This window comes from Xiphias gladius, chromosome 16 (genome assembly GCF_016859285.1).
Source record: "Xiphias gladius isolate SHS-SW01 ecotype Sanya breed wild chromosome 16, ASM1685928v1, whole genome shotgun sequence".
In the NCBI taxonomy this organism is placed as follows: domain Eukaryota; kingdom Metazoa; phylum Chordata; class Actinopteri; order Istiophoriformes; family Xiphiidae; genus Xiphias; species Xiphias gladius.
In genome coordinates, this window is record NC_053415.1 from 18,270,190 (window position 1) to 18,285,678 (window position 15,489).

The 15,489-nt window shown below is 36.4% G+C and overlaps 1 protein-coding gene across 2 annotated transcripts in view; it reads left to right on the plus strand.

Moving 5' to 3' along the window:
* Nucleotides 1-603: 603 nt before the first annotated feature.
* Nucleotides 604-15,489, plus strand: part of uxs1 (UDP-glucuronate decarboxylase 1) — a 39,298-nt gene continuing 24,412 nt past the window's right edge. Inside the window, exons 1-7 of one of the 2 annotated variants that reach the window (XM_040148333.1) lie at nt 1,326-1,408; nt 4,588-4,615; nt 6,725-6,769; nt 7,502-7,550; nt 10,804-10,847; nt 12,901-12,961; nt 15,171-15,351. In XM_040148333.1, the coding sequence (XP_040004267.1) occupies nt 7,524-7,550; nt 10,804-10,847; nt 12,901-12,961; nt 15,171-15,351 (313 nt within the window). In that variant the 5' untranslated portion in view covers nt 1,326-1,408; nt 4,588-4,615; nt 6,725-6,769; nt 7,502-7,523. Of the gene's footprint in view, nt 1,409-4,587; nt 4,616-6,724; nt 6,770-7,501; nt 7,551-10,803; nt 10,848-12,900; nt 12,962-15,170; nt 15,352-15,489 lie in introns of both variants that reach the window. The other variant, XM_040148332.1, reaches the window with a different exon arrangement.

Here is a 15,489-nt window from a genome sequence, read left to right on the forward strand (position 1 = left end):
CTGCAGGGAAATGTCTGACTCTATCTGACACTTTTCGATTGTTAATACTGGAACATCAATGTCTAAGCTGCATTTTACTGTTGCAGCTGCTCGAGGTGGAGCTACTTTTAACTACTTTTCTATACAGTTAGAGTTTAGTCTAGTGGTCCACCAGTTAAGGGCTAACATGTTTGAGAGACAATCTCATTATCTCATTAAAAAATGAAGTCCTAAAGTCCAGGTCTCTCTGGTTGTTTTAATGTAAATAATTCCTGCAGCATAAGGACATACAGTACACATTTAGCAAATACAAATACATCTTGACAGACAAAACGTTTACAGTGCCAAGCAGGTTTTAGTGGCTGCTATGGGAAAATCAACAAGGTAAGTTCACTGCATCGTGGAAAGTTTCGTGTGGTGGAATGAATGAGCCATTGTGTCAGTGTATATAAGTGTTTCTAGTACTTGAAAAAAAAAAGATACAAAATTGCTACATTGTTGGATTATTCGGTTAAAGCCACGAATGCCAACAGTCTTGATGAAGGCAATTCAAAAATATAACTGTTATTTTTAGTATTATTATTATTAACAGAGGCTTGCCAAGTCAAATGAGCGTCACACAGTCGCTGTAGGAAAAGTCAGGCTTCTAAATCGAGCAATGACTAATCGCTCATCTGCTATTCCTCGGCCCAACTGAGAGGAGCAAACTCCGTCATGTGTGCTGCGTTAAAATGAGCACCTTTTGTATTTTCCCGGCACTTTATAGAGTATTTTTTTGCAGAGCAAAATTCGTGTGTGTTGTTTTTCAGCGGCCGGTATGAACGGAAACAAAATGCGCTGAGAGTTTAGTCGCTTGCTAGCTGGACGTAGCTAATTGCTAACGTGTTGCTAACGGCTAGCCGTTTGGGTTCTGAAGCGTCACTGCAGTTTGTAAATGTGTCTTTAAGATATCCGCCTACGAAAGAAATGATCTGTAATCTATATTTATAGCCGTCTGCTCAGTCTGGGGATAAATGGCGATGATAAATAAATTTACATGTAGTCGTGAATGTTGACACTCTGCAGTGTAGCTTGCCACCTGATACTGTTTGCTACCTGTGCGGTGAGTACGCTGCTAGCCACGTAAACTGCTCCTGCTGGTGTTGACGTAGCAGGAGCAGCTAGCTCGCCTGTCCCGTCTAGGTAGTTACATTTTGTGTGAAATAGGGCTGCCAAGTCATTGCCAGACTGCCTCACAAACCAAAACATCCCAAAGACCGAACTCCACCGAGGACATGAGCAGTTGTAACTCAAAATGCTATAGCTGGACTTGAACGAGTGGCTCGTTGGTTTCCCTGGATGATGAAGCGGGTCATCTGGCTGATATCAGGATTAAACAGAAGAATGATGAAGCTACTTTTTGCCCTCGCTCTGATCGCCTACATTGCCTGTAAGTACACAGATATGTGTATTTTATTGTATCTTTCCCGTTAAACTGTCATCATCCCTGTGACAGTGTATTTATTTTAAATCATGACATCCAAACTGTAAACTCCAGAGAGTAGTTTAAAGTGACACAACATAATCTTTAGTGGTCAAGCACCTACAGTGTACCTTGCAAGACTGGGTGGACGTACTTTGAAAAACCCAAGTCATCCCTCTGGATAAGCCACCGTTGAAGCGATCAGGCTCAACATACATTAATAATTCATTTTTAAAATGAGATATTCATTATTAACTGTCAGATTTTCAAGGGGACCAGGTTTCATTAGGGAGAGAGACAGTTTTTGTATTGAAGTGGTAGAGGGAATTTTAATTTTCTACTGAAGGTTGTCACTAAAGGTCTTGTGTTTCCAAGAAAGTATTTGATTTAATGCTGAAAGAATTGAATCTGATTGCTTGATCAACAGAGAACATATTATGAAGACCTTTTTATAATTGATTTATTTAACTGATTCATAGAAGTCATATCAAGCAAAAACGCAAAACATTCACAGGTTACAGCTTCGCAAATGTGAGGATTTGTTTATTTTCTCTGTTTCATATAATTGCAAATTTGATATATTTCGTTTTTAACCTGTTGTTTTGATGATGAAAACTATTTTTAAGATGTCAGTTTTGGCTCTGGCCTAAAAAATAACAATCAACAGCTTAATTAATTATTAAAATAATTTTTTATTGCAACTCTATTGTTGTTGGATTTGAAGTAAAATTACATTGCTGTTCAATGGAAGAAATTCCCAAACTACATATTTTCCAAAAGTATCAAGTATGAGTGCAAAAATCATTTTAAAGTAAATTTTTGTTTAGTTTTAGAAAACTGTATCAGTAGACATGTTAGTTTGGTCTGCTTTCCTCTTTAAAAACCCATGATGTCTTTTTCTGCTTATCAGGTGATATGGCAACAAAGATTTCACCATGCTGGTATATTTTCATGAAACTTGTTTTATTGACTGAATAGCATCAGTGGTACTTGATAAGAGCTTTGGTGACCAAAGACAGCCAACTGCAAAATTCTGGTAGTGTCAGAAATGTAGGATCTAATTCTCACAGTGTGACTGCTGCTAAGACCAATGTCTAAAAACCAACCAAAGAGAAACAACATGAAATGACACAGAATACACTGGCCAGAGCAACGTGTTGTACATACCATTTTTGAATAAATTTTACAGGGGAAAAAAACAGACGCATCCACAGAAACCAAAATGATGACAACAAAAGAAACAAAAAGTTAGTTTGATTTATAACCTTAAGAATAATTTACAACAATCCAAGGACAACAATGTACATGATCGGAAAATTGCTAGTGGTGTATTCTATCCGGGGCAGACTGTGAAGTAAAATTAGTGAATATATCTACTCGCAAAGAAATTGTAGTAATCTTGCTCACTGCACATGCTCCTGTCAGGTAATTACACCGCTGGAAGTTCTGTCAAGTCATAAACCGACAGACTGAGAAGATGAATGCCTTATTTACCTATCAAAATAAAACAATTCACAGGAGCTTCCTTTAGCACCATGACCCACCTCTGCTAATCTGGAAAAAATATAGTTTCTGGGTACAGACTCTGGAACTAAACCATCTAGATTCATCATCCATTATATTCTAGAATCTAAACCATTTATGAATCAGACTACATCACCCAAAGAAGCTTAACAGATTATCACACACTGAACATGTTGGTCTTGGAGTTGTTCATTGCATTGCTTCCTATTCAGCAGTCTGTGACAGGTCCGCACTGAAAGATGTGATGTTACTCTACTCAACTTCTCAAGTACGAGACAGGCGTGTTGTAGAAAATCCTCTGTAGAGTTGCTAGGTGGGAGGTTCCAGAAGTATTTTTCCCCATTTTGTGTTCCCACCTTGAAATTTTCTTTAATAAATATAATTAATGGTACTTAACAAAGAAACATGGGATTCTCACGGATAATTTAACGACCCTATGGGTTTATGTTATGGCCACCAGTTTTAATTATTTCAACTTTGTTTTGGAGAAAGCTTGTTCAGAATGGGTCTAAATACTACAGTACCCAGGGGCCTCAGGTGCCGTATCTATGGAGAAGCCAGTCAGAGGCGCGAATTGGAATAGTATGGAATTCAGAGTGCCTTGTCATAACATTGTCTATGGGGAAAATTAAGTAGAGTTTTACGGCAGGAACCAGGGGTGCCTGAAGTAGCTGCTGCCACTTTGCAGCTATATAACTAATTGGCATTCCTTGGTACTCTTAAAGTGGGGCCAGTATGATGATTTATATACCATGAGATGATATAAATGTGTCCACTGTTAAGAGTTTTTGCCATACCAATTACCTTTATGCCTTTAACATCCTTGGGTGTATTAGGCCATTCTGGCCAACAGTGCAAATCTAATAACAGGACTGCTTTATGGCAATATTAGATTGTAAATGATTTATATTATTATTAAATCACGGGTATTTAATTGGTTGATTAACCAAAATCAAGTGTTGTTATCTGGTTATTTTATCTAAAAACAGTTTATCAATTGATTTATCAGAAAATTTACTATCCTACAATTTATATCAATGTTCTGACATATATGATAGAGCATTTTATCCATATTGCCCACTTTGTCTGTCCTTTCCTTGAACTCCTCTTAAGTTTGAGGAAGATTGTGAACATAGAATGTGGGTTGCAGAAAAATATTATCAAATATAAAAACTGCACTTGCTCAAAACCAAAGACGACAAATAGGTAAGACTAATGCCAGGACCAAGACAGGTGTTCCAGCGATTTAAAACGTTTTTATTGATCTGATGATTCCTTTAAAGATTAAATTAAGCAAACTTGGAGGGTTAGAGAAAATAACTAGGAAATACCTAAATTTGAGCACCAAGATGTTACCCAGTTGGATTTTCATAGTAATCCTTCTGAAAATAATCAGATATCTGTTCACTGATTTCAATCTTGTCAAAGAGTACAGTTGTAGGAGAAAATAGGAGACAACTGTTGGAGCTTCTTTTCCTCATTTGGCTGTCTTTAGCAGTTTTCTGCTTTGGCTTTGTTAGACAGACTAGTATCACTGAATGTGCAACTGTTTTATACTGTATATTTACTTTTCATTCATGATGCTGCCATTTTCTGACATGTTTTCTCTTTCTCTCTTCCAGCTGTCTGGGGAACATATACAAACATGAGGTGCAGTAATTTATTGTTCTATTACCTAACTGCTTCAAGTAAAATATTTGACATACTCCGTAGTAAATAAACACAATGCCATATTAAAGGAGATTAGATTAGTAATAGTAATAGTAATAGTAATAGACAAGGATACTCTGTAAATAAATCATGTGACCAATGTTACCATCAGACTTTTTAAATAATGTTATACTATCCTTAATCTTTATATAATTTTTCAATGTGGTTTCTTTTACATCTGATCCCTATGACAAACAAACTACTCAAACAGCTCTTTATACATGCCCGTAAGCTAAAGGTTTTGTTATCTGCAAGTTCAAAGTGTCAAATACAATAGGGTAGAAAAAAGTAATCACATCTCTGAAGTACCAAATGAAATATCAAAAGGTAAATTGACACTTATTGTTTAATAACCTACAGAAATAACCTGAGCGCTAAATTCTCATATTGGACTCACACAGGGTCTGCTTCATCCTGGCCTAGCCCCTCCAGCAGACTGGATTAAAATTAGACTTTTAAATACATGCATAAAGTTAGGTCCATTAGTATTTGAACAGTGACACAGTTTTTGAACTTTTGCCTCAATACACCAAGATGTGATTTAAGTGTTGACTTTAATTGAAGGGATTTAAAAAAATATATATCACATTAACCGTTTAGGAATTACAGCCATTTTTATACATAGTCCCTCATTTTTGGAGACTCAAAAGTAATTGGACAATTGACTGAAAATCATTGTAATGGCCAGTTGTGGCCTTTTCCTTTGTTATTTCATTTCAGAGGAAGCAGATAAAAGGTCTGGAGTTGATTCCAAATATTGAATTTGTATTCCGTAGCTGTTCATGGGAACTCTCAATATGTGGTCTAAAGAGGTGTCGATGAAAATGATGGAGGCAATAATTAGGCTGAAAAACCAAAACAAACCTATCAGAGAGATGACAGAAATTTTAAGAGTTACCAAATCAACAATTTGGTGCATTCTTAAGAAGAAGGAATGCACTGGCAGGCTCAGCAACACCAAAAGACCTGGATGACCACAGAAGACAACTAAAGTGGATGATCACAGAATTCTTCTTCCTTCTTGATGAAGAAAACCTCTACACAACACCTAGTCAGGTCAAGAACATTCTCAAGAAGGCAGGTGTATCATTGTCAAAGTCTACACTCAAGAGATGCCTTCATGAATGTAAATACAGAGGGTTTACCACAAGGTGCAAACCCCTGTTAACACTTGAGAAAAGAAAGACCAGATTAGACTTTACCAGAAAACATCCTAAAAAAAGGCTGCTAGGCTCTGGAGCAAGATTCTTTGGACAGAGGAAACCAAGATTAACTTGTACCAGAATGATGGGAAGAGAAGAGTATGGAGAAGGAAAGGAACGGCTCTTGATCCAAAGCACCACATCAACTGTCAAACATGGTGGAGGCATTGTTATTGCATGGGCTTGTACGGCCGCCAATGGAACTGGGTCACTGGTGTTTTGTGATGATATGATTGCTGATTGAAGTAGCAGGATGAATTCTGAAGCATATAGGACTTTTCTATCTTCTCAGATTCAGCCAAATGCTGCAAAACTGATGGGACGGTGCTTCACGGTACAGATGGATAATGACCCAAAACCTACTGCGAAATTAACCCAAAAGCTTCTTAAGGCAAAGAAATTGAATATTCTTCAATGTCCAAATCAGTAACCTGACCTCAGCCCAGATGAGCATGCTTATCACTTACTGAAGACAAAACTGAGGGGAGAAATACCCACAAACAAGCAGCAACTGAAGGCGGCTGCAGTAAAGGCCTGACAAAGGAAACTCAATATTTGGTGATGTCCATGTGTTCCAAACTTCAGGCATTGTCTGAAGTTGTCCGAATTACTTTTGAGCCGCTAAAAATTAGGGGCTATTTATAAAAATGGCTGGTGATATTTTTGTGAAACCCCTTGAATTAAAGCTGAAAGTCTACATTTCAATCACATCTTGATGGCTTCTTTTCAAATCCATTGTGATGGTGTACAGAGGCAAAATTACAAAAATTAGGCCACTGTCCAAATACTTAAGGACCTAGCTGTATATACCTTACACAGCACAATAAAACTTCTCTCTCTGTGATAGCTGAGCTGTGACGGCTGCAGTGTGGCTGAGATGCTGAAAAAGGCAGTGAGTTGAAAAATTAGATTTTCACAGATGACAGCTACAGTGACTTTATTTATTTAAGCTTCAAAATATTGTCAAAACGAATGTGTAATTTCTCCAAGTGTGAGAGGTAAACATACCATATCACAACTAAAAAACCTAAATAAATTCACCTGATGTTTCTATATAATAACTGCTGGAATTAGTGTTGTCTTTGTCTAAAGATCACAGCTCTATCTTTCATCTTTCCTTTGCACTGCTGTGTGAATTCACGCAGTGATTGTGCTGATGAGGTATATATTAATGATTGATGATATAAATTTGTCAACTGTTTAGGCTCTTATACCATGGTATCTATCCCTTATATATCTCTGGTTGTAACAAGCCATTATTGACACTGTTGCAAACCAGTGAGCAGGGCTGTTTTATGGCAGTATTAGATTTTTGTGATTTTTAACATTATCATGATGAATTACCTTGATTAGCTATGTTAGCGAAAAATAGACATTCATCTCTGGTAATTTTATCCATAAATAGTAAACATTAAAGCCACTATTTCAAAATATACAGTTATAGGTATTGTGATATAAAATTACATTTACCTTGATAGAAGATTTTATTCACGTATCTCATTTTATTCACGTGGGGTGGTTGGTCATGTGTTGCTACCTAACAGAGCTATTTTCTCTGGCCTTGTGATTATGGCTGCCATTGTGTCATCCCCTTCTCATTGTCTTTGTATTTCTCTCATCATAGATCAATACAAGAACACGGAGAAATGAAGATTGAGCAGAGAATTGATGAAGTGAGTTTGACTAAATTAGCTGTTTTCACCCTGTTAATATGTTGTCTTGTACAGGTCCAAGGAGCTCTGCTGTATATTATTGGATAGTATATCTCTTTCTCATTGACTTATTATTTCACATTTACCTGACTATACCCTTGTAAAGACATACATGTGAGGACATTCTGTGGTCTTCCTTAGCCTAACCTAGATTTTTGATTGGTTTTACAATAATCCGGTATAGCCTAGCCTGAATTGCTGTGTGTCTTAAATTTTTGTAAGACCCAACCAATGCTAGTCATAAAAAAGATTAAACAAATAGATAAAACAAAACTGGATTTTCAAAAATTCAAACTTCACGTCTTTTTATACATTAGATTTTTGGACATTTATCAAAGCGCAAACCAGTTCACTGCTAATAGTAATGTCAAAATTGCTCCTTTTCTCCACATTGCTAATTTTCTGTCTGGTTGTTAATATTTGCTGTAAGTTATCGAATTATTGGCACTTGTTAACAGTAGTCGGGTCCTAAAATATGGCAATTATTTAAGTGTCACCAAAATACTGAAAACTTGCCTTTTATTGACCCATTTTACTCTGTCTCAGACCTTTGGACAATGTCTGGCATGCATGTTAAAAAAATACCTAATTAATACGCAACCACATGTTAAGACAATGCAAACAAGCCCTTTTTGTTGACATACAAAAAAATTAATGCGTTAAAGCCCTGGAAGTTTTTATTGTTAGCTATGTTCCACACATTTAAGTTTTTAAATATAAATCTGGGTCTTCATGATGAAAAACTAGTGTTATATCAGGTTCTCTTTCATTCGCTGCATTCGGCAATGTAAATGAAAAATAATGAGCTTTTTTTTTATGTAGGAGAGAACCCCTGCATATAATTCTCATACATACATTGCAGCTGATAAGTCAGCTACATAACACAAATTATAATTGCTTCAATATTGAATCAAAATGTTTGCTTATCATATGTTGCAGGTGCTCACTGAAATCATTTCAGTTTATCAGGTTGACCTTAGAGTTTAAAGAGTCAGCTTGCCTGTGAAATCGATAACATTTCTGGGAATCTTACAGACAATGTTCTGCTACATCATATAGTTTGCAAATGGAACTGTTAAGTTATTTACACAATGAAATTAGGAAACAACCGAGAACACCAGTCTTTATATCTGTGTTCATCTATATAAATTTAAAGGAAGAAAGATAATATCACAGCCTTCATAAACAGCAGATACAGGGACAATTTTTAGGATAACTTTTCTCTTCAAGTAACCAAGGTGTGGGTTGAATAACCTTGGTAGAAATATTAATCTGACCAGCTCAAATGGATTATTGTTGACATAGGAATGTTACATTTTTGCCATCTGCAAATTTAGGCCCTCATAGGCTCATGCATTTATGTCAAGCATGTTATTCCATAGCACCCTCTTACCCTTAATAGACCCACATAGTATACAAATAGTATACAATAGCGCTTGTACATGCTGTTATAGGCTCCACTGTGCCGTACAAAATGACGGATGAGGTAATGACCTGTGTCGTACTCCCTTCATCTTGAGGTTCAAGCATAATCACCTGATTCCCCCAGTTTTCACTCTGCTTCTATTCATGATACTATGGCTTTCCTTGCTGCCATCATCTGTTAATTTCTAAGGTTAAGTGAGTGTGGGAGTCACACGTCTTTTTAAGGTAATTTATGAAATTGACAGTAACAAAGGGATATTTGGCAGGAGCATAAAGAGGACCTTGCAGGTTGCCATTGGGATCTCCATCTCATTTGCATGTGTCAGAACTAACCTACTGTTGCATGGCCAAAGAGGGAGGAAGGGTTGTGGAAACTGGCAAGTATATTCTGGCAACACTTATTGTACTTCTGGTCAGACATCTCTTCATTTCACCAAATACCATGTGAATTACCTCAACTTGTACACATAGGAAGAATAAATATGTTGAAATACATATGTAATTATTCTCAGTTGAAAGAGGTTAAACCTTTCAGGAAAAAAATGCTCTACATCAAGCAGTTGTTTGACAGCTGACCAATCACAAGAGGGGGAGCAAGACTCATATCCCATAGACATGTAAAAATTGGCGAAGGTAGTGGTGGAGAAACTTATTATGTTTTAATCAGATCACAGAGAAATATTTGACATCACAGTTACACTGTATGACAAATATTCATTTGTGGAGTAAAACTGGACTGGTCCTAAGAGTATCTGGTTAGTATTTGTGATTATTTTAATTGCAAGCAAAACTAGCCTGTTACCTCATGTTAACTCTAGGTTAACAGTTACCGTAAGTTAGTTCCGTTATAGTAACAATGGATACTTGTTACCAAGTATCCTTTGTGTTTTGCAACATTTTTTTTTTTTTTTTTTGTTTAGCTACCAAGCCACATCAGATGCTAACATTAGTTCAGTTGAGGTATCTATGTAAAGTGAACTGACTAACTTCGCTAGCTAACATAACTTAATTCAGTACATGAATATCTGTGTAGATTAATAAGGTTAGCAATTTCTTTAGCTGGAAAAAAGGGCTACATTAGTTTTATCTTCTCTTTATCTGCTTTTGCTCTAACATCCATAAGAGTTACTGCCTATCAGAAAAATTTTATACTTCAATTATTTGTTGTTGAGGCTTACCTTATCAATGCCTTGGAAGTTGCTTACAGAAGTTAATGGTTGTAACGACCATCCTTAGTTGACGGTATAGAGAAATATCCAATCACACACCACCAGTCACACAAAGGTTCGTTCAAACACTGATTGTTGATTGGCAGGTCATTCCTGTCACCAGCTTACCTTTCCATTTGATATCAAGCCATCTGTCCATTTTTGTTTTATATTTATTTATTTATTTATTTTTTCCAGCCCATAGAACTTACCATTTTGTTTTTACATTCTTTGGTTTAAGGAGTGCTTCAAAAAGACTTAAGCCTGCCTAAGCCTTTCTATAGTAGGGACAACCCTGGAATGTTGTTACTTCTTATATAGCATCACTTTTCTCTGTGTTTTAGGGTGAATTAGTTAGATTTTGTTTTTTCTATTCACAACATTCATAGATGTTTAAGCTTAACGGCTACACGAAAAAGTGAACAAGAAAATGACATGAATGTAACCGTAAGCTTACAGTACATTAACATGCTGGTGTGGTAAGATTGCTTTCAAGACGCACAGTAAGGTATATTTACTATTTACTAAGCGTTGACTTGTGCTGTCATCCCTAATAACCCTCACTTTTCATCTCACTTCAGGCTGTGGCTCCTCTCAGAGAGAAGATTCGTGATCTTGAACAAAGGTGTGTACCTATGTTTTTTATGAGCACAAATGTGTACACTCGCTCAAAATAAGTGAGAGTGATTTGCGTGGCTTTCCTTCCCAGTTACCAGTTGTTTGACAATGTATACAACAAAACATACTGTCATATTAGAAGTCTTATGGTGCTTGTGATCATGTGACTTTCCTTGAATGAATCCAATATTGACTGTTCCATTGGAGCTACTGATGACCCTTACAGGTTACTGTAAATTCTGCTTTAAGGTGTTAATTATTTGTGTCAACTTATATGCCATTGATGATGCACAAATTTAGCTTTCAGAGGTTGAAATATGTTTGACGCCTTGAAACTGGTGAGGCAGAAATAATATTTGTGCTATTATTTTAGTAATTTAAAGAACAAGTCTGGTTAATTACAACTTGGAGGTTATTTTCATAGGTTTTGCCGGCGTTTCCATCAGGTGCAGTGTTGTCTCGTAAGGATAAGCAAAGCAAGCAGTTGACCAGGTAAAGCTAAATATAGTAACCAATTAGAATGATAGTGAAGTGGAAGCGATATTTCTCCTTACATCTCAGAACAGTGTTCTGTCCCATAAAGGATCTGATATTGTCTGTTTGTATCCATCTTGTAATTTACTGCCCTCTTGTGGCCGGATTAGGTCATTGCCTCTGGAAACAAGGTTAACTTCTAGCCGTTGCATTTATCATTTCTGTCATTTTTGTGGGTGTGGCTGTGTCCTGTCCAAGCGGGGGATTGTCAAGCAGACAGGGGAAGGCAATATTTTTGGACATTTACGCATTAAGATTAATCCTAGGATCTTTGACGGGTGACTAGCTATAGCTAGCTACAGACAAGTGTGCTTGTCAAGTTGCCCTTGACTCATCTTCCACCATTCTGAGATCAGTTGTGATATTGCGCACATTACTATACATATGCACAGATGCGTGTGGAAACTGTACTGGTGCATTAGAAAATCAATTTAACAGTCTTTTCTTCCTAAGCGTTAAGAGATAGCGGTAGCAAGTAAACGAGCAAATTAGACTGTGAATTATCTTCTCACATTGGTATAAGTTTTCTTACTAATCACCTTGGTCAACATGTGTGACAACGAGGAGTTAGGATGTATTGTGGAGCAGCTTTTAATAACTACTTTTGCAACGAAAGCTTTCATGGAGAAGATTAAGATCATTGAGAGGGGACAATCATCTTAATGTTTTCATATTTATTCAGTTTACATATTTATTGTTAAACCTGCAACATAATACCCAAGCCTTTTAATTCTGTTCTAGTTTTTAATTGTCACATTGATATGTTTTCCTTTTTGTTAATCAAGGTATAGGGTTCTCTGTGCAAGATCCGCAGTAAGTTTGAGAAGTTTAAGACAGCATATTAAGGCAGGAAAATAAAGGATTCTGCAGGGTAACTGGAATGTGTCATTGTCAGTTAACGGTAAATATTTTGAAGATTAACATAGAAGTGTTGTTTTTTGTTTTTTTTTTATATTTCTCTTCTGTACTGCATATTTGATATGTATACTCTCTCTTAAAAGGAATAATCTTAATACTTCTTCAGACAAGAAGGAGTACAGAAAGGACAAGATTACCAAGATGCTGTGATAATATTTTACTTACAAAAGTGATTTTCGAGATCTTCGAATGTGGCAATCTCTACATCATCATTCAATCCAAATCGTTAATCCAATTTTTTGATTGTAGTTAGTCAAAGGTAATCTGAAAATATAGTTAAAAAGGTTGTAGACTAAAAATCAGCCACCCATTACTAACACTTCATTCAATAAGTTTGTTAACTCTGTATCTTTATGTTAAAGAACATACAATAAAAGATACAGTTCACATTGATCGAAAAGGGAAAAGTTCTTAAGGCAAATCAGTTCACTCACGGTGCTTGTTATGATAGCAGAACTTTTAGAAAAATGCAATGAAACCCTATATATTTATTATTCAAGAACTGGATTTACAGTTAGCTCATAGATATTGTTCTGTTCTGCTTAACTTGTCATGGAGTATGTCTTCCAGATGTTCATCACTAAGGAGTTTTTTCTTCTCTCTCTCAGTTTTTCTCAGAAATACCCACCTGTCAAATTCCTGTCAGAAAAGGATCGGAAGAGAATTTTGGTATGCAACAAACGGCCAGTTTCATACACACAATCACATTTAAGATAACTACTATATTGGGGTCATAACCCTGAGTTGAGCCACTTTGGCAGTACTTTGTCCTTGTCCTTGGGCAATGCAGTGTGTATGTGAATGGATGAATGAGAGACAAACTGTATATAAGTGCAGTCCATTTACCATTTACACATACCAAGCATATACAAGTGGTACAGTAGACTAGGTGCTGCCTGAGAGGTTAATTTCTGGGCAAGAAATTCAGATGTCCTTCAAGACAAGTTGAAATGAAATTCTAGTTTCACACAACCTGGGTCTTGTTTTTAGCTGCACTAGCGATGTGACTCTGTGGATGGCAACACTGGTCGGTCTGTCTCTCTGTGTACCACTTTTTGGTCCAAACTTAAATATCTCAACAACTAATTGATGGCACACAATTTTGCACAGATATTAATGGTTCCAGGATGTTGAATCCAATTGACTTGTCTCAACAACTATTGGATGGATTGCCATGAAATTTGGTATGGGCATGTTCCTCTCTAAGATGAATTGTAATAATTAGTCTTGGTGACCTCCTGACTTTTCATCTGGCACCACCAGTAGGTCCAAGTTTTAATGTATCCATTACTTTGGTTTAAGACCAGATACCCGCACAACTAATGACATTCTTATCTATACTTTGTGTTTATGGCTTATTAGGTAATGTTAGCATTCTAACATGCTAAATTTAGATGGTGAAGATTGTAAGTGTCATTAAGCATTACCTGCTAAACATTAGCTTGTAAGATTTTAATTTTGAACACATTAGCATGCTAACGTCAGCATTTAGCTCGAGGCATCACTATTCCAAAGTACAGTCTCACAGAAGCACTAATATGGCTGTGGACTTGTTGTAGTTGTGTATGGGTCTTGATGCAAATGCAGAAATAATAACATAGTAATCACCAAGTTGATAGCTGAGATCTGAAAACCCTGATAGGACAAGAAACTCAAGCTGTCAGACGATCAGGCAGGTTTAAATAAACCCCCAGGTTAACCAAACATATTTGAAATAGGAAATGAAGGAAATGAAGAAAAAATTATTACACAAGCTAATGAAACTACTGAAAACTTCTACAAAATTACTGAAAGCTGACATAGAATGTCTGGTTAGATTGTTGTTTACTTATTTTTTGATCACATAGCAGTGTATAGAGTATATACCGTTTTATTTTGAAAAAGTTCTTGTATGAATGCATGTGTTTTGCCAACAGTTAACATTTGAGAAGTTTGGCTTCTTCTGCCAAAAGGAAAAAAAGGTTTTGTAGAAAACCTTTACTTCCAAGTAAATGAAGGTGTTTGGAATTATAATTTTGGTATCGGTGCTGAAAAAATAGTTTTGCTTCATACAGTTTCTAACAATACCCAGCTCTTGTGTCTTGCTCTGTAAGACTTCAGTGATGTCATTGTGATCGCAGTTCTTTTTCTCTTAATTTGGTACGGATCATTTTATCATACCTGAAAGGAATAATGGCCAGATATTAAAACAACCATCAAAACATACCTGAAATTGTCTTTATAAATTGTGTACATTTTATATGTATGTATTTTGTTTCTTTGCTTGCAATAGTCTCCATTTGTGTTACTGTTTTTCATTTTGTAGTCTTAATATTAGCTTGTCAGTCACCTGTAAAGCATTTTATAATACGGTAGGGCCTAAACAGCACTGAAAGGTGATGTATGTGAAGTTTCTGTAACTACCACAGTTATTGGTTCACAAACATTTTTCACAGCAGGCATTTTGACCAGTCACAGCAGGAAAAGCACAGGTGTAAATAATAAAAGTAATGGTGGCTGAATTCCATTTAGCTGCTTCAGTTTCATGGTCCTGTTGTTGTGCGTGCTGGCCCACTATGACACTGTCTGGGACACTTGAATTGGGCAGCGTTATCATTAATGTTAGTAATTTTACCTGTGCTTTCCTGGCTATGACAGGTCTGCTGTAATGATTGAGACTTCGTGGTTGACTTAGTCAATGGAAAGAGTAATAGAACACAAAAACATTTTTTACATATAAACATATACCGACCCCACTTACCCCATTTTGTTTGATACTGGCTGAAAGGCTGTTTAATTGCTTGTTAAGTAAATAAACCCCTGGAAAGACTAGACATAACATGATATTGGTAAAATAGTCAGTTACTGATGTTACCTTATCTGTGTGTTCTTCCACTAGATTACTGGTGGTGCTGGTTTTGTGGGTTCCCACCTCACAGACAAACTGATGATGGATGGCCATGAGGTAACTGTGGTGGACAACTTCTTCACGGGGAGGAAAAGGAATGTGGAGCACTGGATTGGCCACGAAAACTTTGAGCTCATCAATCATGATGTGGTGGAGCCTCTTTATATTGAAGGTGAGCAAGAGAGTAAACATTGGAGTGATGAAATGGTTGTAACTAACTGTTGAGGGTCAAAGAGCTAACAAAAATTCTCAAATTACTGGTGAATCAGGGAAAGCAGACAACAATTATTTAGTTATTATTAGTAATAAT